Source organism: Embiotoca jacksoni, unplaced genomic scaffold (genome assembly GCF_022577435.1).
Source record: "Embiotoca jacksoni isolate LCO1_2020_lvr unplaced genomic scaffold, fEmbJac1.0.p SCAF_29, whole genome shotgun sequence".
Classification (NCBI taxonomy): Eukaryota; Metazoa; Chordata; class Actinopteri; family Embiotocidae; genus Embiotoca; species Embiotoca jacksoni.
In genome coordinates, this window is record NW_027185380.1 from 1,019,751 (window position 1) to 1,040,378 (window position 20,628).

The window sequence follows — 20,628 nt, forward strand, 5'->3', positions numbered from 1 at the left end:
GACTTTTTTGTCATATTTTGGACGACATGCTATAGTATGATTATTTTATATATATTTTGGACGACATGCTATAGTATGACTTTTTTTTCATATTTTGGACGACATGCTATAGTATTACTTTTCTTTCATATTTTGGACGACATGCTATAGTATGACTTTTTTTTCATATTTTGCAAGACATGCTATAGTATGACTTTTTTCATATATATTTTGGACGACATGCTATAGTATGACTTTTTTTCATATTTTGGACGACATGCTGTCGTATGACTTTTTTGTCATATTTTGCACGACATGCTATAGTATGACTTTTTTTTCATATTTTGGACGACATGCTATAGTATGACTTTTTTTCATATTTTGCACGACATGCTATAGTATGACTTTTTTTCACATTTTGCACGACATGCTATAGTATGACTTTTTTATATATATTTTGGACGACATGCTATAGTATGACTTTTTTTTCATATTTTGCAAGACATGCTATAGTATGACTTTTTTCATATATATTTTGGACGACATGCTATAGTATGACTTTTTTGTCATATTTTGGACGACATGCTATAGTATGATTATTTTATATATATTTTGGACGACATGCTATAGTATGACTTTTTTTTCATATTTTGGACGACATGCTATAGTATTACTTTTCTTTCATATTTTGGACGACATGCTATAGTATGACTTTTTTTTCATATTTTGCAAGACATGCTATAGTATGACTTTTTTCATATATATTTTGGACGACATGCTATAGTATGACTTTTTTTCATATTTTGGACGACATGCTGTCGTATGACTTTTTTGTCATATTTTGCACGACATGCTATCGTATGACTTTTTTTTCATATTTTGGACGACATGCTATAGTATGACTTTTTTTCATATTTTGCACGACATGCTATAGTATGACTTTTTTTCACATTTTGCACGACATGCTATAGTATGACTTTTTTATATATATTTTGGACAACATGCTATAGTATGACTTTTTTTTATATATGTTTTGGATGACATGCTATAGTATGACTTTTTTTCATATTTTGGACGACATGCTATAGTATGACTTTTTTTCACATTTTGCACGACATGCTATAGTATGACTTTTTTTTCATATTTTGCAAGACATGCTATAGTATGACTTTTTTTTCATATTTTGGACGACATGCTATAGTATGACTTTTTTATATATATTTTGGACGACATGCTATAGTATGATTTTTTTTATATATATTTTGGACGACATGCTATAGTATGACTTTTTTTTCATATTTTGGACGACATGCTATAGTATGACTTTTTTATATATATTTTGGACGACATGCTATAGGAAGACATTTTTGTATATATTTTGGACGATATAAGAAAGCCATACTATCACAGGTGCAGTGTGGTTATAGTGGTTAGCGCTCGTGCCTCTCAGTGAGAAGGCAATTAGTTTGATTCCCGCTGGAGAAATATGAAAAAAAAGTCATAACATAACATGTCCAAAATATGATAGTTATATGTCTTCCGAAATTTGAAAAAAAAGTCATACTATAGCATGTCGTCCAAAATATGAAGATAATTTTAGATATAATTTATCTAATATAATTTTAAGACTCGCTGTGTAAACGCTAATCCCAGCAGGTTACCAGACTGCGTTCAAAGCTAAGAAAAGTGAAGCTGTGAGCGGGTGTTGGTGCAGCCAGGCTACGAGACAGCTGCCTCTCATCATTTCCTCCATTCAGTCTCTCATCCCATGAAAATGTCTTCCACTTGTTGCAGAAAGCTGCTGCCAATCCTGTTGAAACCCCTGAGAATGGAACAGAGAAAGCAGAGTGAGTGAAGTGAGATGAAAGCTAAGTCTCATCATACAGAATGAAATCAACCGCAAATTAAAAACATGTATGGTTGATACAGCACAGAGAACCAGGAGAAGGAGGATAAGCCGAAGCAGGAGGAGGTGAAGGAGCCTGTGGTGGAGGAGAAGCCCAAGGCCAGATTGAGTCAGCCTAAAGAGCATGCACCTACCTTCATGTCCAACGTCTTTGCTGTCCTGGACGTCTATAAGAACAAGATGCTGGTGAGCCGTCAAAGTCACTCATTTAGTTACATAACGTCTTCACTTTACTGGTGTCCAACCCTGTGCTCAGGGCTGATATCCTTATTTAATCATTTGGATGTGGTTATAAACAGTTATAAAGCACTGCTGATCAACCTTTTTCCTTCCAGAACTACCTGGCTCGTAACTTCTACAACCTCCGTTTCCTGGCTCTGTTCATGTGCTTCTCCATCAACTTCATTCTGCTCTTCTACAAGGTAACTCAAGTCAAGTTTCGCTGCACAAAATTTCCAGATAATATGAAAGCAACGTCCGTTTCCTTCCTTCGTCCTTTCTCCGCTGCTGGTGCCGGCTCGGCTCGACAACATTTTGTTTTTAGCCACCAACGGAACAAAATATTCCTTTCCCACGTGGTTTATTCTGTACATCTTGCTCTTCAGGTCACTGGCGAAACCGATGAGGAAACCGACGCGGACAACAGCTGGGATGGCGCTGAGGAGGACGAGGAGGACGAGAACACGTTCTTCGACATGGACGAGTTTGTGCTTCAGGAGAGCAGCGGCTACATGTTGCCGACCCTGAGGTTCTTGGCCATTTTCCACACCGTCATCTCCATGCTCTGCCTGGTCGGCTACTACTGCCTGAAGGTGGGGGTGGTTACTCAGCAGTCTGTCCTCGCCTGGCCGGGTGCGTCTTCGTCGCCTGTCTTAACGTTGTGCTTTTAGGTTCCTCTGGTGATTTTCAAGAGAGAGAAGGAGATCGCCAGGAAGCTTGAATTTGATGGCCTCTACATCACTGAGCAGCCGACTGACGAGGACATCAAAGGCCAGTGGGATCGACTCGTCATCAACACCCCGTGAGTCGCCGGTCTTGTTGACACTGTTAACGTGGGTCTCAAATTTCGATCGTGCCTCAACGTGATTTATATGTTTCGGTTTTTTTTTTTCCTCAAACATAACTTTTGCTTAAGTGAAGGGATGAAAGCAGTGATGATGTGCTGAACCAGTTTTCTCCTGAGTGAAATTTCTATACAAATTAAAATATACGTTGCCATAAAATGACAGTAACAGTTTTTAAATCGAGGCTTTGTTAAAAACATAAAGATAAGTTCACCGGTTGGAAACCTATTGAACCTGTTGAAAATGTCTATAATTTATAGTCCTGCTGCTGTCAGTGTGAAATTTAAATTTGAACAATTTACATTCATTCTTGAATGATGATCGTTACAGCTGCTCCATGTTAGAGCAAGAAAACTCGATGCATGAATATTAGATATATTTCTATTTAACTCAATTTATTACCACAATTCTTCCCATTTTAGGTCCTTCCCAAACAACTACTGGGACAAGTTTATCAAGCGCAAGGTGAGTGAGAGAGGAGACACAAGTTTAACCTTTTATGATATAATTGCCATGATTAGATTGTTAGCCCTGGGCAGCGAATAAAAAAAAAAAATTAAATTAAAAAAAGTGAACCGTCTGATTTAAAAAAAAAAAAAAAATGCTAAACACGATAAACTAAACATAAGGAAACATTGTATGTGTTCATCTCAGTTGATATTGTGTCCAGACGAGCTAATTTGATATTATCCCAGGAATCATTATTAGAGTTGTGGTAATCTCTTAATAATAATTAACGATGAACATGTGTACGTGTAGGTGATTAACAAATATGGTGACATGTACGGGGCTGAACGCATCGCTGAGCTGTTGGGCCTGGATAAGAGTGCTCTGGACTTTGACCCCACGGTGGAGACGGTCGAGAAGGAAGCGTCCCTGCTGTCCTGGTGAGAACTCAGTCCCTGTCCCTGTTTCCTCACTCCTCCTCTACTGCTGGGTTTACACCAAACACAGTTGTGTTAAAAAAAAAAAAATCATCATACTGTAGTATGACTTTTTGGACGAATACAAACATTGTTTCAGGCTGGAATCGAACCCATGGCCTTCTCACTGCCAGGCAGCGGTACTAACTACTGTACTATTGTGCCTGTGCTGGTATAAATGTTTTTTTTTCTGTTTTATTTAATGACATGCCATAGCATAACTTTGTTTGGACGAAAAAGTACTTAATTTTTTTGACGAGTACATACATGTCTCCAGCCGGAATCGAACCCATGACCTTCTCAATGGGATGCAGCAGCACTAACCACTGTACTGCTGTGCTAGTATAAAGCAGTTTTTTTTCTGTTTTATTTAACGACATGCCATAGTATAACCAATTTTTCAACAACAAAAAAGTCCTACTATAGCATGACGTTTTGGACGGCATACTATGGTATGACCTTGTTTTCATATTTTAGACAACAAACTAGTCTTAAGTTTTCTAAAAAAATTTGTTCGAAAAAAAACCATGCGTTTTTTATGATTTTTTTGGACAAAAAAAAAGTCATACTATAGTATTACATGTTGGACGACATACTATGGCATGACTTTGTCTTCATATTTTAGACAACATACTATAGCCCGACGATTTCATGACGTTTGTGACAAAAAAAATTGTCATACTATTTTTTGGACAAAAAAAAAAAAAAAGCCTTACTATAGTCTGCAGTTTTTTTCCTATTTTTATGGACATGTCTGTTCTGTTAGGAGCAGACTCCTATTAATAATAATCAACATTACAAGCTTGTGCATTCATATAGAGCATACTGCGTATTGTTGCTCAGGTAGCTGATACTTCGTACCGTTCCTGAAACTTAAACATTTCATTTCCCCGTTGACAGGTTGAGCTCCATTGATACAAAGTACCACATCTGGAAACTGGGCGTGGTTTTGACTGACAACGTAAGCTCATTGCACGTTTACCAAAAGCGGTTTGTATTCACGTCACTGCGTGCGGGAAGCTGAAGGAAAAATGAAGAGTGGTTATAAAGAGTTGTCATCAGGATTTTGGTTAATAAATTACAATAATATTAAAAGCATAATTTGTCCATTTCCCCCCCCCTCCACTCCTCCAGTCCTTCCTGTATCTGATCTGGTACACCACCATGTCCATCTTTGGACACTTCAACAACTTCTTCTTCGCTGCTCATCTGCTCGACATCGCCATGTGCTTCAAGACCCTCCGCACCATCCTGTCGTCCGTCACTCACAACGGCAAGCAGGCAAGTCCTTCCACCGGCAGAGGGAGCCAGAGCACAAATAAGAAAAGCAACGACCATTCAACACTTGATCGTCAGATAGCTTGCACTTCACCTCGTTGCACACCAGGGGTCGCCTTTTCCTTCCATTTTCGGCTTAGATTTTGAGAGCCTTAAAACGATATGAACGTTTCTGGGGTCTTGAATCATTTACGAGTTATTACAAGTGTGGTGAATTATTGTCCTGCTGTCCAGAGACACTGTGATTCCAGACCCCCGTTTCACACGTAGATACTTGATTCTGCAAATAATCTGCATCAACACGTGGTCTCTGATAGATAATAGAGGCCAAACAACAAGCATCGTGATTCATATTTAACGCCAACATAATCAAATCAAGAAATTTAAATCTGGAAAAAAGAAAAGAAAAAAGGACGGCCTTGTGAAATAGAATTAAACAAGACGTGGCTTGAACGATTCTCAGAAGTCACGGGGTCTCGAGGAAAAAAAAACAGTCATGAGAAATGAATCTGTAGAATTGAATATAAACTTGTAGGGAGAAGAGGGTTTGGTGTTTAATTTTCTGGATGTTGCATCACTTGTTCAAGAGGATTTGTCATTATTACAGTCATTCCCACCGTCATGCCAGCCGGAGAAACTGAAGGGAAATCATTTTATGCGTGCATAAATAACTTCCACGGTTGAGGAGGTACTTGGAAAGATTGTGGAGTAGCTCGATGAAATTGAAAAAAAAATAAAATAACACCATTTCGTTTGAGTAAAACAAATCCACACGTTATCCACATATTGAGTCAACACCTGAAACGCAAGGTGGAAAAACCGTCCGGCAAACAAGGAAAGGTTTTGCATAAAGGTCGTTCAAATAGTTGACTTAAAGTGACCGATGAATTGTTTGAATGGTTTCCTTCGAGTTGTAAATATGCGGTTAAAATCACTAAAAGTAATATATAGACACTCGAGATAGAAAGTTTTAAGTTTGGAAGAAATGCACACAAAAAAAAAAAAAAGAGGTCAAAGTAGCAAATCAATTTTAAATTGATGTAAAAATACTGAAGTGGCTAAAAGAAACATGATAATTCGCTAAAATGTCCAGTTTTTCAGAGGCAGGCCTCGTAGTATGAATCAAGCTAGAACAAACCAATTTGTTTGTATAAAAAAAAAACATACAATGCCCACATTAATGTTGTGTTAATAACATCCAGTCTACTCAAGCATTTATAACAGCAAATGCAACATGTAGTATCCATGTAAAAACGCAGGATAACAAGGAAGTAAATTCCAGGGCTTTGTTAGAGAAGGAAGTGCTGCAATGGTGTGGATTTTTTTTTTTTAATTTCCTGCGCAGCTGAAGGTCTTAAAAAGTCTGAATACTGATGAAAAGCTGTCCTACAATCTTCAGTTCAGCTGCAGTGGCCTCCAAAGTACTGCAGTTCTTTGGTGCTCCGCTCTCCCTGGTAAAAAAAAATAAAATAAATGACACCGACATGTTGATCCAGTTCTGACAGAATCTACAAAAAAAAAAAAAAAAATGACCCTGAGAATCTGCATTTAAAGAAGAAAAGGCACAAACGGCCGAGGAATCCGCCGTCTCCTCTTGTTCTCGGCTCGGCTCGACACCGTGAATAAACAAAGGTCAAATAAAACGTTTCCGTGCGCTCGGTGATGAATTCTCTCTCCTTCCAGCTCGTGCTGACGGTGGGTCTGCTGGCCGTGGTCGTCTATCTCTACACCGTGGTGGCCTTCAACTTCTTCAGGAAGTTCTACAATAAGAGCGAGGACGAGGACGAGCCCGACATGAAGTGTGACGATATGATGACGGTACGTCCGGGGCGCCTCCGGCATCCGTTCGCGTCTGAAAAAAAAAAATGACTGAACGCTGCGTTGAGCCGAAAACTATTCTCCGGTCCCCGGTGGAGGTCGAACGTTTCGGGCTGAAAAACATTCGGGACGCTTTTATTGCGAGCCGTTTACGTCCGTCCTCCCAGCCTTGATCAGCAGAAGGCACGGCTGAGTGTGAAGTATTTTTTCATTAGTGAGTTTTCTTCATAGTTAACCTTTGTTAAAGTATCTATTGCGTCCGAATAGAGGACATTTTTGTTTAATTCCAAGGATCGGTTCGAATGATTTCCTCCCTTTTGAAGCAACAGCCTAACGTTTTCAAAGTAGTCATTTTTCTTCACATTTTATACAAACGCATATTTTTGCTTTTCTTTTTTCTTTTTTTTTTAAATGTTCTAACTCACAAAACCTGCAGCTGCAGCTCCAGTCACACTCCAGCTTTCAGCAGCACGGTGGACTGAATTACATTTTTAGTTTTAATGAGGCATGAAAGTGAAATTGAAATGTTCTCTGGTCTGGCTCCCGCTGAATCAGACCCAGCAGCCTTTAACACACTTCTCCCTTTCGGCTCCCCGGCAGTGCTACCTGTTCCACATGTACGTGGGCGTGAGAGCCGGAGGAGGCATCGGAGACGAGCTGGAGGACCCGGCCGGAGATCCCTACGAGCTCTACCGCATCCTGTTTGACATCACCTTCTTCTTCTTCGTCATCGTCATCCTGCTGGCCATCATTCAGGGTACGCACGTTCTCGCGCCCGCCTTCCGTCTCCAAGCCCGAAACGCAGCGTGTCCTCCGCAGAAGCCCGTTTGGCGGCGTTGGGTACAGTATGCCGCGCTCAGTGCTCCTCTCGTCCTTCTCCCTTCAAAGGTTTGATCATCGACGCCTTCGGAGAGCTGAGAGACCAGCAGGAGCAGGTGAAGGAGGACATGGAGGTGAGGCTCAGCTGCCGCGAGCGTCCGGGAGATGTTGTAAAGAGACGCGGAGGAAAAAAACAACACTAAAGAAACATAAACAGACTAATAACGGCCATCGAGTCCTACTTGGCGTTTACGTCCGCAGAGACGAGGGAGCGATCTGTAAGAAAACTATACAAAAATTATCTCGTAGCTTGAATCCGCTTTTTACAATTCATTATTTACTTCTTTTTTTTTTTTTTTTTAAACTCTTTTGGAAAAAAAAAATAAATAAAATAAATGCAGCAGCTTCTTAGACACGAGTTTTGTAAATTGTGCGGCCACGGGCCCCTAAATCCAAATAACTACTGAAGACCGTTTGATGACGACGCGAAGCAGGATGGGATCAGGGGAGCTGTTTGGTTAAACAAGTTGGAAAACGGATCTTTAGGTTTGCAGTTCGACGCAAACATTTTGAGACGAAGTCGATGTGGCGCTCTCTCCTCAAGTCCGTGGAAAAGTCCTGAATGCGCACATCGCCGGTGCTGAAAGACCCCGCGCGGGACCCGTAGCTTTTGTGTTTTGGACCGCGCGTTCGACCACGTCCACGTCCCTCTCGTTGTTTTCAAAGAATTTACCGACCAAACGGACCAACAACAGTTAACAGTCACTCATCAGTCAGTTGCGGCCCTCAATCCGCTCTCCTTCCTCTTTCAGACCAAATGCTTCATCTGCGGAATCGGGAACGACTACTTCGACCGGACGCCTCACGGGTTCGAAACCCACACCTTACAAGAACACAACCTCGCCAACTACCTGTGAGTGCAGCAGCAGACGCCAGAAAGAAAGAAAAAAACCAAAAAAAAACATTTCCAGACGTAATGAGTTTGAAGTATTTCTGATTTATGAGTGAACATGTTGTTTTTTTTAACGTTCGTGTGCTCCTCAGGTTCTTCCTGATGTACCTGATCAACAAGGATGAGACTGAACACACGGGTCAGGTACGTGGCACGTCACAAATCTGACCTCCAGCTCACTTCTTTGTTGTATTAACTGCTCAGTAGTCTTGAGACCGGTCACAGACAGCAAAGGAAAAACAGGAAGGTTGCAGACTTCAGTAGGTTTTACTTATGCAACATATCAAGTGGGTTGAAATGTTGCACAAGTGCGGCTTCGCAGGAGGAAGAAGCAACGCGTGGGTTTTCTTTTGACTTTTTTTTTTTTTTTTTTTTTTTTTTATATCGACCCGTTATCTTTGAGCACCTGTGATCCAAGTTTTTTTTATTTTTTTTTTATTTGATGCACATGTACAGTTATTATGTCACAAATTTAGCAAAAGATAAGTGAACTTACATCGTTGTAGTTCCTGCGAGCTGCGGAGACATTCAGCTACTTCTAGAGAATAAGTCACAAAAAAAAAAAAAAAAAAAAAAAAAAGAGATACAAGACGAGAAATGCCGCACAGGTAGGAAACGAGCGCAACATAAAACGCCAATTCTGCAAAGTGAGTTTAGCGACAGCATCGTGTTATCTGCAGTCACGCTTCAATGTTTGAGTTTTCTATTTCTGCATAAATATGATCTCAAATTTGATTTTCACAACTCCTGTAAGTAGATAAAGACGTTTAAATTAAACAAATTAGATACAAAAAAAAACACCACTTGGTCATTAACCTATTGTGGAAAATGATCCAATTATTACATCATAACAATAATTTTTTTTTTAACTGCTCATTTGTTTAATTTAAAAAAAAAAAATGTTTTATCTACTTTTAGCAAATAAAGAAAATCCTAAATGATTGTTTTACATCATATTAATGCAGAATTATAGAAAATTCGAAAGGGTTCACAAACTCCCGAGCAGCACTGTGACGTCTAATTCCAATTGGTAGCTGAAAGAGTTCATGGAGCAGCATTGTGTTTGTTAAATCTTTCGGGGTAGACTCCTCAAAAACTCGAGCAAACAAAAGAAAAAAAAAACAACTATTAGCAGGGGTTTCAACATCGAGGGGCTGAGGAATAAACCGTTTTGTCAGTTGGGTAAAACGATCCTTTCGACCTTTTCCCAGGAGTCCTTCGTGTGGAAGATGTACCAGGAGAGATGCTGGGACTTCTTCCCGACCGGAGACTGCTTCCGTAAGCAGTATGAGGACCAGCTGGGTTAGAGCGGGCCGCCCCGTCCGGCGGGCCCCCCGAACGCCCCTCTCCGCTTTTTACTTTCCTTTTTCCCTGAAAGAAAACACTGAACTCGACTTCGCCCTGTTAACGGACCCAGAGCGCCCGCTGTCACTTTGAAATCCGATCAAAACAAAAACAACGATTCTTAAGGAGGTGCGACTGACGATTGGACGTTTGAGTCCCCCCCCCCCCCCCCCCCCCAAAAACGGTCGCCCCCCCCGCCACGACGCCTCTTTTTATGCAAATTCTTCCTTTTGATTCTGACTCACATTGCCTTTTTCACCCGCTTAACCCCAAACCTGCTGCACAGTTTTGTTGTGTGTAGACTGTCTGATAACGCGCGAAGGGTTACAGCATGACAACTGAATGTTTGAATATGCACAATTTCTAGATTGACGCCGGGGGTTGTTAAGTGTCACTGAAGCAACCGAACGGACGGCGCGCTGCCGGTATTGATCCGGTTAACGTCAGATGAAATGAGTGAGACCCGATCTGCCTTTCAAAACCTGTCTTGACGAAATGAAGGTGGTTCTCCCAGGACCAGAGACGACTTCGCTTTTAGGTGTTTATCAAGTGCCGACGTGCCTTACGACAATCTATGCAAAAAAAAAAAAGAACAAAAAAAAAAAAGAATCAAAACAAAATACTACGAATCATTTTCGTCCCTCCTGACACAAGCAGTGCTCTAGTTCTGGATTAGTTACAAGCAGATTTAGGTGCGGCTAGTTTTGTGGCTTTTAAATTTGAAAAAAAAAAAAAGAAGAAGAAAAAAACAACAACTCGAGAGTAACATTTGTTGTATAAACTCTAGACGATCTTTGTGTAAATGTTGCGTCGTTTTGGTTTTGTTCCTGAAACTGTGGTGTCCTGCCCACCTGCACTTCTCTCCACAGTCGAAGAACCCCAACAACAAGGAGAATACAAACAAAATACAAAACAAAACAAAACTTGGTTCAAAGATTTATTGACGACAAAAACGGCTAACTGCTATTGTACGGCCGTTTGTTTGTTTGTTTGTTTGTTTGTTTGTTTGTTTGTTTGTTTGTATGTATGTAGTAGCTTTGGTAAACCGCTTTTGTTTTGACGAGGGGGAAGAAATGAATAAAGTAATTGACGCAATAAACCAAACGTGTCGTCTGTGACCTGTCTCGGTGTCTGTCTCTCGGACGGCGGCGCGAAAACGTCCAGCCTCGCGAGGGACAGAGACTCACTTTCTCCGCAACGTCACGCGCTGAGGAAACACCCCGGCACGTCCTCGGGTAATGTTTCGGGACGTACCGTCCCGTCTCCGCACCTCCGAGGCCGGCGCGAAACGAGGGAGCGTCAAACCGGGTTTTACCAGAAAAAAAACCCAAAAAAAAGTCTGCGCGGCACGTCGACGATTTCAAACTGGAAAAGTCCCGTTGTCCTTTTCGTACCTCTTTCCACGGTGGTCAGGAGATCATGCTGTCCAGCCAGTCCTCCAGGTCGTCCTCCGTCATTTCCTGTTTGACGGACTTCGGAGGTGTGACATCTTTCACCTCCTCCTCCTCCTCCTCCTCTTCTATGGCCTGCGGCGCCGCCTCCTCCTCCTCCTCCTCCTCCTCCTCCTCCTCCTCCTTCACTTCCTCACGCGCTGGAGATGAAAAGAACACGTAACAATCACCAGACCGAAACTCTCCTCCCGTCACGTTTCACCCCTCCCGACTCCGACGCGCTCGGACCTTCTGGCGCCGGGAGGCGTCGTCCTGGAAACGCTCGTGGGCGCGCGGAGCGGACCGATCCCGAATATACTCGCCTTCCTCTGGAGCGGCGCTCTCCTCGCCCGCGCCGCCGGCGGACCGGTTTCCCGAGGCCGGTTTCTGTAAACCGAGCAGCCGGTCCAGCTCGTCATCGGCGTCGCCGTCCGGCGGCTCGGCGGCACCGGGGGGAACCCGAGGGTCCGAGCCCGGTTCGGCGGCGGCGGCGGCGGCGGCAGCCTCCCGGTCGAGGTTTTTAAAAGCTGCGGACGGAGGCGTGAATTTGGACGTTTTCGGCGCTTCCTGTTTGGCTGCGAGGGTCGTGGCTGGCATCACCGCAGGCGTCGAGACCTGGAACATCAGCGGGGGGGGCGGGGAGGAGGGGGGTCAAAGACTTGTTAGTGTTACAGATATCTTCAGGTTGTTTGTTTTTGTCTCATTTTCAGTTTTTCAGTTCTCGAGTGTGAAAACAGGACAGCAAAAATAACGATGAGGCCCAAATCTAAATTTCATTAGATTTTTGTTTCTACTTTCAGACTCGGCTTCCCCATCAGCAAATCTATTCTCTTTAACGATCCCTGGATTCTCCAACAGGAAACACTTATTTATTAATATGAGAAATGTGTGAGACTTATTTAGCAGAGAAGAAATTCTCAGTTTACTTCTCTTGGTTGTTACCGGCCGCGACAAGAAGCCTGAACACACGGGAAAAGCCTGCAGCGCTTTCTCTGAAACCGAAACGAGAGCTGAAGACCGCTCGGTGGGGGGGGGGGGGGGGGGGGGGGGTCGCACCTGAACAAGCTCCGCCTCCAGGTCGAGTCTCCGGCGAAGAGGCACTTGTTGAAGAATCTGAGCGAGAGCCGGGAGGTCCACAAACACCGCCGACATCTGGAGAGGAAACAGCGGAAACTGAGTCGAGAAGCGGCGGGGTTTGTTTTTTTTTTCCCCGCGGGCCGCAGATGTTCGTGTCCGCGGAGTTAATGACGAGCGAAAGAATCGTGCAGTGACGAAAGGAACCGAGGATTATAAAACGCCAACGTTCAAAGTCCCCAGAGGAGTGGAAACCTCGGTTATAAATACTCTTCTGTGAGTGTAAAACCCACTCGAGCGGGTCGGATGTCCTCGGCGGCTCTTATGTAACGTCGGGTGCTTCAGATCCACAGACGCCGCCGCAGGACGAGTGCCGGTCGACCCGATCCGGACGAATTCGCACAAAAAAAAAGTAACGGCGATATCATGACCTGCCGACCTCGAACCGTTACGCAGCGCGGCAGGTCGAGGGAAGCGATGTGAAACACTTCAGCGCGACAACAAGCGCGGCCGAAAGCGGCGCTCCGAGTTACTGTCGTCGTTATTAAACGAAAGAACTGAGATCCTTTTTTTTTTCTTGTCAAATCTTCTTTTTGTGTATTTAAAGTCCAAATTTTACATTTACGGTGACATATAAAAGTATACAAATGATTTTTGGTTGCAACCGTATGTTCTAGAAAATCATACCAGAACATTTTTCAGTATTTTTAATCACAAAAATACGGTGAAACATTCTGATATTACTTCATGGCTGTGACCCCCAAAATGTCCTCCTGGGTGTACAGATACCGAGCGTGAGCAGAGATGTTGAGGCGGAGAACTAACTGAAGCCTGCACGAGGCTCAATGCTACGACCAGCTCGTCCGTGCCCCGTTCACCACGTTCACCACATTCACCCCGTTCACGTTCACCACATTTAACACGTTCACCCACGTTCACCCCCGTTCACCCCGTTCATGTTCACCACGTTCACCACGTTCACCCCGTTCACCATGTTCACCCCGTTCACCCACGTTCACCACGTTCACCCCGTTCACCCCGTTCATGTTCACCACGTTCACCACGTTCACCCCGTTCACCACGTTCACCCCGTTCACCATGTTCACCCCGTTCACCCACGTTCACCACGTTCACCCCGTTCACCCCGTTCATGTTCACCACGTTCACCCACGTTCACCCCGTTCATGTTCACCACGTTCACCCCGTTCACCATGTTCACCCACGTTCACCACGTTCACCCCGTTCACCCCGTTCATGTTCACCACGTTCACCACGTTCACCCCGTTCACCACGTTCATGTTCACCACGTTCACCCCGTTCACCACGTTCATGTTCACCACGTTCACCCCGTTCACCACGTTCATGTTCACCACGTTCACCCCGTTCACCACGTTCATGTTCACCCCGTTCACCACATTCACCCCGTTCACCACGTTCACCACATTCACCCCGTTCACGTTCACTACATTTAACACGTTCACCCCGTTCACCACGTTCACGTTCACCCCGTTCACCACGTTCATGTTCACCACGTTCACCCCGTTCACCCACGTTCACCACGTTCACCCCGTTCATGTTCACCACGTTCACCCCGTTCACCCCGTTTACCTGACCGGCCGTGAGCGGGTCCGTCTCCCAGTCCTTCTCTTCTGAAAACCGGAACTGAGTGAACGAATCGCCTGAGACAGAAACACAGAAACACAGAAACACAGAGACGGGAGTTCAGCGTTAAAGACGGTTGAGGGAGACGACAGCCGCGGTTCTATTTGAAACCGCGGCGCCGCTCGTCGCGCTCCGCCTCCACACGGAAGGAGGCAGTCGGTAAGTTCGCGTGGACGGTCGATGAGTTTTGAGAACCGAAAGCGGCGCCGACGCGTGACGCCCGGCCGGGAGCTCTCGCGCCAGCTGAAGATTCTTCAACGCTACAAAACGCCGAACCGACAGTTTTTCTTTTGAGGTAAAAGAAAGTGGAGAATAATTGGACGTTTGAGAAAATGAAGATTAAAAAAAATGCATTCAACACAACTGGGACACGTTTGATAAGTGGAAGCAAAAGAGATCTAATGATAAAGTTTTAAAAACTCCCGAGGAGTGTAGGTTTGAAAGTTTATTCCATTTAAAAGTTGAACCGCACATAAAACCAGCTCACAAGAAACATCCGAGGCACGCAGCTGCTGGATCGTGTTCAGCGGTTGCAAGGTTTAAATGCGTTCAGATGTCAGGAAGGAGCTGCATGATAATATAAAAGCCCGCCGACTCCACGAGGTCTTTTTGATATCTCACTCATTCAGAGAGGCGATCGAGGACACGCCGAGTGTGTGGAAGGCAGAAAATGGGTGTTTGTTTTTTTTGTTCAATACCATTTTTCACATTTTCTGTCGTCTCGGACCGACGGACGAACTAATCAAACAACCGAGCCTCGAGTCTGGAATTCGTGGAGAAATGTTATTGACTGAGGGATTTGATGAGAGAAGTCGAACGGGAGTCCGCGGAGCCGGAGGCTTTTTGGAGCCGCCCTCTAGTGGCGCCCGGCGGTGTTACAGTTTGAGGCAGCTTCCGGGTCGGCCTCATTTTCCAGAAGCCACTTTTACACACGGTCTGTTGTTCTGGGCTGCGGGAAGGTCGGGGAGGTTTTTGCTGCTTTTTTGACATTTCGTGGACAAAAAAAAAAAAAAAAAACGAGAAAAAAAAAAAAGAAAAAAAAAGAACAAGTAGTTTTGGAAAATAGCCGTCAGCTGCAGACCTAAACGCCCCGATGTTAAACACGGATCAAAAGAGCGGCAGCTTTGACTTGTCGGTCTGCCACGCACAGATGGACGGTCAGCGGGAGACCCGCGGTCGGTCGCCGCCTCTCGCTCCGGAGTACAATGCAGGCAGGGCCGAGGAACAGACCCTCTCGCTGCAGGCGCGACCATCAGCATCAGCTGCGGTCGTCCTTGACCGCTCGGCCGTACGAGAAGCGAAGGGGGGTCGAAAAGGAGAAACCGCAGGAGGGATTTGTTGTTGTTTTTTTTGTCTCTGGGCCGAGTGCCCCGCTGTCAGACGGGCAGGAGAAAGATGATCTACGAATAGGAGCGTTATCGAGGTTACAGCGACTGCGAGGCGGACGGATCAGAGAGGGCAGTGGGACCGTCGGCTTTATTTGACAGCTGAGGGGAGCGGATGCTTTTATGTCGGGCCACGCCGGGTTTCCGCCGTCGGTGGGATCGACTGATTTTTCGCCCCCCCCCCGCCGGGAAAGATCCGAGCGTGCAGAAGCTCGGTTTGGCGGACGCGAAATCGACTCACGTCACCGCCGGTGCCTTAAGCGGATCAAACGTCATTCGCAAACAATATTGTGGGAAACCGGGGTTCCCGTCGACCGACCCAACATCGAGAAACGTGATCCATACCCGACCGCCAGAACTTCAGCAACAAGCTGAGGCCAGTCGGATGAAAAGAAACTCAAACGAGCTCCGTCATCGTTTGTCTATCCAGATGTTCAATTTCCGATCTCCCGAGTTCTTTCTACGGACATTTAAAAAAATTAAAAAAAATAAAAATCCTGTCCTTGATGTACGTATAGAGTTAAAAACCTTTTTTTGTCGACTCCTTTTCTCGGCTTCCAACTGGTAACTTTTCTCTCTTTTTTTTTCTAACCCCGACCTCAACGACCGCCCGTGCGGTCGCTGAGCGAGATTACACAATAAATTTAAGGTTCAGTTTAAAACCAAAAGATTTGTGCAGCTACCCACAATTTGGCAGCCTGTAACACCCTGAAACGCGGCCGGATGTCGCTCGTCGCATCGCCAGACACGAACGGGTGAAGTCATCGCGAGCTGCTTGCAAAAATTGTCCCACGTTGACGAGGTGTTCCTCTTTTTTCCTTCCACCCAAAACTCGCATATTTCAATCGTCCGGCAGCCTGCGACCGACTTGACCGTCCGATGTGCACGAGGCAAACTTATTTTAATACTGTAAAGTACTGGTAGATGCAGAGGCGTGGTCAAATACAGCGGTAAATGTTTCACGGGCTGCTTTCCAGGAATATCCCCCCCCCCCCCTCAGTTTTGTTTGTTTTTAAGAGTAGTAACATAAAATTGAAATTGACGTACTGTTTTCAGATTATTTAAAAAAAAAAAAAAAAAAAAGCGAGTGTGTAAACCACAGCCTAAAACAGATCCGGTGCTTTCCTCGACTCTAATGGGAACACAACGATGCACTAAAAACTCACTTTCTCATTTGGGCTGTAATTTGTGATTCACCATGAAGTGCAGGAACACCTGCGTTATTATGTCATTCAGATGTTATTATGTCCACTTCAGCGTTAATGGAACGGCTGCAGGAAGCGCCGAGTGCCCCCCCCCCTCCTCCCCCCCCCTCCTCCTCCCCTCCCGGTGCTCCTCGCTTCATCGCTCTCACGGATCCAAATTACACGACTTTGCGTTGGAAGGTGAAGTCTGCGTCGAGGCGAAATTGACCCTGGAAAGTGGCTGCGGTGAAAACACTCTCACCCTCGCGTTCACTCCGTTTCCGGCTCCTCTCTGTTTAATAACTTCCCAAACCCTAATTCTCCTCTTCCTCCTCCTCCTCCTCCTCCTCCTCCTTCAGTCCAGCACGCAGAACCGCTGACGGCGGTGAACTGCTTCCCTCCTACACCTCACAGCCCGGCGTTCTCCCGGTCGGCGTCCGTGCAAGTTCCGTCGCAGGTGGTTCGGAGGTTGCCGACGCAACCATGGCAACGGCTGCCGGCGAGGACGGGAGGAACTTCTGTCGAACCTCCGGGAGACACGGGGCGAGAGAGAGCGAGCGAGAGAGAGAGAGAGAGGCCCGGGGGAGGAGGAGGGGGTGCACAGAGACAACATCGAAGCGAGCGAGCGAGAGGGAGATGAAAGACGAAGTGGAGCGAACTCTTCGTTCGAGCTCTGAAACGCAGCCGAGACTCGAATCCTCCGACGGCGTCTCGAGAGCGGAGTTTAACATCTCCAGAGGATCTTCGGCCTCAGGTGTGTCACCCAGCAGCGTGAGCAACACCCCCGATATGGATTTTTTTTTTTTTTTTAATAAATACTAGAGTTAGTTTATACAAGAGACCAGAATATCTTGGGAGGATCTGAAGATCAGAGCTGGTGCTAGAGCTCCCGCAGTGAATCCATTCCTTTTAATAATCAACTCTTTCTTCTTTTTTTTTTTTTTTTAAGCAAAAACATCAAACCTGAACTTGCAGCCGATTCCATTTCTGGATGTTCGTAAGGCTGAGTCAGACGCTACCGAGACGGCCGGAAACACCCAGAACTGAGATTCAGAAGCACTCTTCGGTAAACTTACAGGCGACGTCGAGGTCACTTCCACGTTTCAGATCCAGCCTGGGATCTTTACACGCTGATTTTGAGTGAATAAATCTCTGATTTAGCCTTTCTGAAACTCTGGCGGAGGTTTTGGAGGTTTTCTGTCAAAGGATTTTTCATTTCCCTTCTAATGAAAAGGGAGGTTTTCTTTCCCGGTTTCATGTTTTCTTCCGGTTAAAAAGAAAAATATTTCCTTCCCACCGTCTGAGGTTTTCTTCCTGATGAAAGTCAGTTTTTCCTCCCAGTTACCGTCAGCTGAGTTTGGTCTCTATAATGTCCCCCCCCCCCCCATGTAAGGACTTCACCGTGTAAAGTGCACCGGGGCGACGGAGGTTGCGATTTGGCGCAGCGGTACGTAAATAATATCGAAACACGTTAACGTCTGCTGCTGAGTGCAGCTCCGGCAGGAGTCGCGACCCTTTCTGCAACCGGTTAAAAGATCAGTTTCACCGGTGAAACGATCGTCCCAGGTGGCGGTCGGGCCGGTGAACCGCCGCGAGCCGCTCCGCGGTGAATAAACACCACGGCTGGCGTTGTGTAACTCCTGCATGTCGTGGCGCCGCGGTCTCTCGACATCTTGCAGCCTGAACCCCGTGTCGACAAACGAGGCTTCCTGCCGAGCTATCTGCGGCCCGCCGGTGCGGAGTCCCACTCTCGACTATTATATTATAATATATAGTCGGCCGCTCTTCTCTGATTTCGCCACCGCCTTTCCCCGCTCCACTCAGCTCCACTCTGCTTTTACCTCTCCTCCGTTCGCCTTCACCCCTCTCCTCCATCCGCCTTCGCCTTCACCCCTCTCCTCCGTTCGCCTTCACCCCTCTCCTCCGTCCGCCTTCACCCCTCTCCTCCATCCGCCTTCGCCTTCACCCCTCTCCTCCATCCGCCTTCGCCTTCACCCCTCTCCTCCGTCCGCCTTCACCCCTCTCCTCCATCCGCCTTCGCCTTCACCCCTCTTCTCCATCCGCCTTCGCCTTCACCCCTCTCCTCCGTTCGCCTTCACCCCTCTCCTCCATCCACCTTCACCCCTCTCCTCCGTTCGCCTTCACCCCTCTCCTCCGTTCGCCTTCACCCCTCTCCTCCGTTCGCCTTCACCCCTCTCCTCCGTTCGCCTTCACCCCTCTCCTCCGTTCGCCTTCACCCCTCTCCTCCATCCGCCTTCGCCTTCACCCCTCTCCTCCGTCCACCTTCGCCCCTCTCCTCCATCCACCTTCACCCCTCTCCTCCGTCCGCCTTCGCCTTCACCCCTCTCCTCTGTCCGCCTTCACCCCTCTCCTCCGTCCGCCTTCACCCCTCTCCTCCGTCCACCTTCACCTCTCCTCCGTCCCCCTTCACCCCTCTCCTCCGTCCGCCTTCACCCCTCTCCTCCGTTCGCCTTCACCCCTCTCCTCCGTCCGCCTTCGCCTTCACCCCTCTCCTCCATCCGCCTTCGCCTTCACCCCTCTCCTCCGTCCACCTTCGCCCCTCTCCTCCATCCACCTTCACCCCTCTCCTCCGTCCGCCTTCGCCTTCACCCCTCTCCTCCGTCCGCCTTCGCCCCTCTCCTCCGTCTGCCTTCACCCCTCTCCTCCGTCCACCTTCACCTCTCCTCCGTCCCCCTTCACCCCTCTCCTCTGTCCGCCTTCACCCCTCTCCTCCGTCCGCCTTCACCCCTCTCCTCCGTCCACCTTCACCTCTCCTCCGTCCCCCTTCACCCCTCTCCTCCGTCCGCCTTCGCCCCTCTCCTCCGTCCGCCTTCGCCCCTCTCCTCCGTCCACCTTCACCTCTCCTCCGTCCCCCTTCACCCCTCTCCTCCGTCCGCCTTCGCCCCTCTCCTCCGTCCACCTTCGCCCCTCTCCTCCGTCCACCTTCGCCCCTCTCCTCCGTCCCCCTTCACCCCTTCCTCCGTCCGCCTTCACCCCTCTCCTCAGTCCGCCTTCACCCCTCTCCTCCGTCCGCCTTCGCCCCTCTCCTCCGTCCTGCAACGCGCCGCTGTCGAGCTCCGGCACCGAGTCGGCGTGAAGGCGAGGCCGAACCCGCGTCGCCTCGTTACGAACAGGATGAAGGATCGAGGGGACGGTGTATGAACTGTGAAACCTTTCCAACTTGTCTTCTCCTTAATGGCAAACACGACCTAATGAGGCCGTGGAGTCTTTGTTTGGTCCCGGCTACGAGTCTGGTGTTACGCCTTAGTTGCGAGCTAAATGTCAAACATTTTCTGCTTCCGTCTTTCTCCCGTCGAGAGAATTTGTTTGTTTTTCCTCCCTTTGTGCCATTTTACGACGGAGTATCTTCGGGATTTGGACAGCCGGTCGCAACCAGCAATTTGAAAACATTTCTGTGACCTCTGTGAAACTGTAGTGTGAATTTTTTTTCGCAACTTTTTGACATTTTGCAGACAAAAATGAACCATTGGTTGCCACCCGGAGACATGGCTCAAACCTCAAACAAACCATTCGACTCATTCGTTAAACTGCACGCAAGGGCTTTCGGGGAAGTTTCAACCGCCAACCGTGATAACAAATACAGAAATGTGGAAATAAAAGAAAAAGCCTCAATAAAAGTTGATATGTAGAAATGTGAAACTAAATCAAAGAGATTTGTTTAATTTGTGTTCATTTCCATTATCAAAGCAGATTTATTTTTTCTATTATTTCTCCATTTATTTATTTATAATTAAGAAATTTGTCATCCTCCACGGTCTTATCGTCCAAGTGATTAGTCATTTAGTGAAG

General features: G+C 46.5%; 3 protein-coding genes across 8 annotated transcripts in view; 2 read left to right on the forward strand and 1 right to left on the reverse strand.

Moving 5' to 3' along the window:
• Positions 1-10,252, forward strand: part of ryr3 (ryanodine receptor 3) — a 150,446-nt gene extending 140,194 nt beyond the window's left edge. For all 3 annotated transcript variants that reach the window (XM_069161764.1, XM_069161765.1, XM_069161766.1), the window contains 15 exons: positions 1,774-1,826; positions 1,909-2,071; positions 2,221-2,307; positions 2,491-2,697; positions 2,776-2,906; positions 3,372-3,414; positions 3,709-3,836; positions 4,773-4,833; positions 5,007-5,153; positions 6,834-6,968; positions 7,569-7,725; positions 7,857-7,921; positions 8,600-8,700; positions 8,832-8,883; positions 9,951-10,252. In XM_069161764.1, the coding sequence (XP_069017865.1) occupies positions 1,774-1,826; positions 1,909-2,071; positions 2,221-2,307; positions 2,491-2,697; positions 2,776-2,906; positions 3,372-3,414; positions 3,709-3,836; positions 4,773-4,833; positions 5,007-5,153; positions 6,834-6,968; positions 7,569-7,725; positions 7,857-7,921; positions 8,600-8,700; positions 8,832-8,883; positions 9,951-10,046 (1,626 nt within the window). In that variant the 3' untranslated portion in view covers positions 10,047-10,252. The remainder of the gene's footprint in view (positions 1-1,773; positions 1,827-1,908; positions 2,072-2,220; positions 2,308-2,490; positions 2,698-2,775; positions 2,907-3,371; positions 3,415-3,708; positions 3,837-4,772; positions 4,834-5,006; positions 5,154-6,833; positions 6,969-7,568; positions 7,726-7,856; positions 7,922-8,599; positions 8,701-8,831; positions 8,884-9,950) is intronic.
• The window catches only part of aven (apoptosis, caspase activation inhibitor), a 31,933-nt gene continuing 21,546 nt past the window's right edge, over positions 10,242-20,628 (reverse strand). The window contains exons 3-6 of the mRNA XM_069161774.1: positions 14,196-14,266; positions 12,570-12,665; positions 11,837-12,128; positions 10,242-11,674 (exon numbers count right to left, since the gene is read on the reverse strand). Coding sequence (XP_069017875.1) covers positions 11,493-11,674; positions 11,837-12,128; positions 12,570-12,665; positions 14,196-14,266 — 641 coding nt within the window. The 3' untranslated portion in view covers positions 10,242-11,492. The remainder of the gene's footprint in view (positions 11,675-11,836; positions 12,129-12,569; positions 12,666-14,195; positions 14,267-20,628) is intronic.
• On the forward strand, positions 14,859-20,056 carry LOC138205653 (uncharacterized). 4 transcript variants are annotated; one of them, XM_069161768.1, is made up of 2 exons: positions 14,859-16,198; positions 17,178-20,056. In XM_069161768.1, exon 2 carries the CDS (start codon positions 18,463-18,465, stop codon positions 19,978-19,980), a length of 1,518 nt encoding a protein of 505 aa, XP_069017869.1. In that variant the 5' UTR covers positions 14,859-16,198; positions 17,178-18,462; the 3' UTR covers positions 19,981-20,056. The 4 variants fall into 4 exon arrangements, with proteins under 4 accessions (XP_069017869.1, XP_069017873.1, XP_069017870.1 ...); XM_069161772.1 differs by having other exon boundaries at positions 14,859-16,142; XM_069161769.1 differs by lacking the exon at positions 14,859-16,198 and having other exon boundaries at positions 16,967-17,572; positions 17,768-20,056.

Excerpts from the sequence above, each read along its gene's own strand:
- LOC138205653 (XM_069161768.1), top strand. The coding sequence starts at position 18,463 with ATGTCGTGGCGCCGCGGTCTCTCGACATCTTGCAGCCTGAACCCCGTG.